We start from the raw sequence: 3632 nt of genomic DNA, 5'->3' as shown, positions 1-3632 counted from the left end.
CGCACTAACCACTGTCCTCTTGCTTCCAGAGCTGCTGGTCTCGGCTATGGGCGCATCGGCGCGTAGAGTCTCTACACTTCGAGGACTTGTGGTGCGAGAGAAGCCACCGCGGCGAGGGCGCTAATGGCCACCACACCGCTGCCTATGTCACCGTGGACCAACGCAAGCACCGAGGAACTGTTCGTGGCCACTTCCTCTGCACCGGACGAGAGCGAGAATGTTTCGGTGGTGTGGGCGGGGAAACCGATGGGCGGGGAGGAGGTGAGCCTTGTGTGGGAGGACCTGACTGTGCTGATTATCAAGTCTTTCCTGATGGGCGGGATCATTGTGGTGTCCGTCATGGGGAACGTGCTCGTCATAGTCAGCATCGGCCTGCACCGCAAGCTGCAGATTCTCACAAACTACTTCCTTGTGTCGCTGGCCATCGCCGATATGCTGGTGGCCTCGTGTGCCATGACCTTCAATGCCTCCGTCGAAATATCAGGGCGATGGCTGTTCGGATACTTCATATGTGACCTCTGGAATTCTTTTGATGTGTATTTCTCAACAGTGTCTATTCTGCATTTATGCTGTATTAGTGTGGATCGATATTACGCAATAGTGAAGCCTCTGGAATATCCTCTTTACATGACCAAACGGACAGTCTCGTTCATGCTAGCCAACGTGTGGCTGGCGCCGACGCTCATCTCCTTTATCCCTATTTTCCTTGGCTGGTATGCGACGGCCGACCACCTGGAGTTCCGCGCGGAGCAGCCGGAGTCCTGCACCTTTGAGGTGAACAAGGTGTATGCTGTCCTGTCGTCGGCTTTCTCCTTCTGGATCCCCTGCACGGTCATGCTGGTGCTATATTACAGGATCCTTCAGGAGGCGAGGAAGCAGGAAGCAGCGATCCTCAGCCGAACCAACAGTACTTGCACCATTAATAATGTTCAACGAAGCTTCTCTACTTCGACTGCGCAACAGCTGTTCGCGGCGTTCGGGCCCAAGCTTAGACGAAAGGCCAAGCGAAGCAATCAGCAAGAGTTCCAGCTAGGACCTCTGCCCCGCATATCCCGCTCAGACCTCGGCCACGAGTCCGGCACACTCCCCATGTACAGATCGGGGAGCATATGCCAGCAGGCTGCATGTACAAATAACAGAAGATGTAGCAGAAGCACCGTGAGTGACTCGGGACAGCCAAATCTACCGATCCCCCACGAAAATATAAGCTCCTTTGAGGTGAGTCCGAGAACCGTGAGTCCAGATTTGTCGGTAAACGAGGAAGTTGAAGAGAGACTTGAGGTCACCCCGCGGCCTGAGGTGTCCCGCAGCAGTTCCATCAGTGTGAACGGGCACACGGGAAGTGGCTTACCTGTGAGAGTCATCAGCCCGGTGCCCTTCGGAGGCCGCCAAGAGCTGCCTCACCCTGGTTCCAGCTGCGGCTTTGGCCATGGCAGTAGCGGCAGTCATCCCGTGATGCGGCGCGAGCACAAAGCCGCGCGGACGCTCGGCATTATCATGGGCGCCTTCATTCTGTGCTGGCTACCATTCTTCACCTGGTATGTGGCCATCACCATCTGCGGCGACGGCTGCCCCTGCCCGCAGGCGGTGGTCACCACGCTCTTCTGGATCGGGTACTTCAACTCGACGCTAAACCCATTCATATACGCTTACTTCAGGACTGACTTCCGGGAGGCATTCAAGAAGACGCTGCGGCAGTTCAAGTGCTGCCTGAGGGACGAGGACCTTCCTGGGTCGTTCGTCTGACACCGCGGCTCCGCCTCGCTCGTCCCGCCCGCACGCCGGGACTCTGCGAGCTGGGCGCGGGCTTGAAGGGGCGGAAGTACACTTTTACTATTGTGGGCTTTCACTGAGATACTTATTTCAAACTCCGATAAGTCTGCACCGATGAAAATTATATTATTTTTCCCTTCTGTGACACATTTCAACTCTTTCCATTCTTAGTCTTTCGTAACTTGAAGCATCAATTTTTATTAAGAACCAGAAAGCTGATAATAACATATATTTCCACAATGCTATCGAAACAAGATTTAATGTGGCCCAACATTCTAGGACCTTCCTTCCATTCAGAAAACATTTCCCGAGCGACTCTGGGAGATGTCATTTGCAGATTAAATGCATACTCACTGTCCTGCACGTGAGACCCATAAGTCCTGTGCAGAAAGAAGTATCCCAAGAGTGGGGCAGAGTGTAAAACTATTCTTTTCAATGCTCTTCTTGAATTATATTTGTATGTCAATTTTCTGACTTCAGTCGCTGAAGAAACATGAACATTCGGTATTTCCTTACCTTAGAGAATTGCACTCATACTGCCAATTCTCCCAAAGAATGTGTAATTTTTCAAATGGTAACGGTAGAGAAGCCCTGTCTGTGCTTGGGAACCGCCTGCCATGAACCTCCGAAGAGGTTGCGGTCAGGCTCGCTATGTTGCCGTGAAGCAGTGGAAACATGGCGACGCCTGGCCGAGGAGGCCTCTGCCTGCTGCTGGCATACACGATCTGGGAGCAAGACATCCTACCCGCCCGGCAGTGAAGTGCACTCACCTAAATGTTACGTTACATTTTGGGACGGCATTGGTTTCAGTACAACACAAATTCTAGGGTGATAAAGTGATGTGCGAGGATGATGGTTCAAGCACACGGCTTTCAGAGCGCGATCCCAGCACTACGCGTGACCGTAATTCAAAGGAATATCAATTTTTTGTCCTTGTAAATATGGGGAGAAGCTGGTCCTAGAATCATATCGTGGTTAGTCTAAAAGTTATGAAATGTACATCCTTATTCTAAACTGATACACAAATGTATTTCAGAGTTCATCTGTGGAACTTGATAAATATTATAATTTTCATGTGTAAGTCGTTAGGTAAAATATAACAGATAAAGGAGGTACACAAATGCACAAGAAGGAGAATTTACTTACACACAAACAATCATAAAGTCAAGAAATGTTAATAGGAAGCATATAATTTAAGTGACGCTATGCAGCTCAAAATGATTTTATCATTAGAAACTTTATTAAAATGAAATTGAGTATTAGCTTATATCATCACACTAAGAGGTATTTTTTATCAAATTATATGTGGTCATAAAGATTAATTCTCAAATTTAAGATGTTTGTGACGTGATGGGATATTCATTTTAGATAGCTTGTATTTATCATGTGATATAATGTATCTATTTTCTATAGGTGTGTGTGTTTGAGTGACTGTCGAGCAGCGATTCTGTTGAGCGGTCACCACGTAGAATTTAATACGTGATGTGATGATAATATATGTGATTAAAATTTGTATAGAGTAACAGGATCCGTGAAACCACCTTTATTTCTCTCAGGAGTGTATACAAGAAATATAGCATTAATACGTATATAGTAAAGATTTGCAAATGAGACATTGCTCATAAGTATTTATAAGTAGGTATCTTATAGGAACAATTCAGTGCTAAGGAGTCCGTCGGGAAAATGGGAGCTAGAGAAATCAAAACTGGGCTAACTATCTTTATTACATGATAGAGGACGCAAGCAACGGTACGTTGGATGAAAATGTTGTTGTTTTCAGGTAATAGGAACTTAATATCCCGTAAGAAGGATAATTCTAATTACATTCTTACAGAAAAAGAAATAACATAAGTGCCCCC

General features: G+C 47.4%; 1 protein-coding gene across 1 annotated transcript; it reads left to right on the top strand.

Annotated features, from left to right (window-relative positions):
- Positions 1-123: 123 nt before the first annotated feature.
- LOC119592865 (octopamine receptor beta-2R-like) lies at positions 124-1746 on the top strand. Its single transcript, XM_037941759.1, has one exon. The coding sequence runs from the start codon at positions 124-126 to the stop codon at positions 1744-1746; it is 1623 nt and encodes a 540-aa protein (XP_037797687.1).
- The last annotated feature ends 1886 nt before the right edge of the window (positions 1747-3632 follow it).

Source organism: Penaeus monodon, chromosome 31 (genome assembly GCF_015228065.2).
Source record: "Penaeus monodon isolate SGIC_2016 chromosome 31, NSTDA_Pmon_1, whole genome shotgun sequence".
Lineage (NCBI taxonomy): Eukaryota > Metazoa > Arthropoda > Malacostraca > Decapoda > Penaeidae > Penaeus > Penaeus monodon.
Note: the sequence above shows the minus strand (reverse complement) of the source record. Positions and strands in the feature narration are given on the sequence as shown.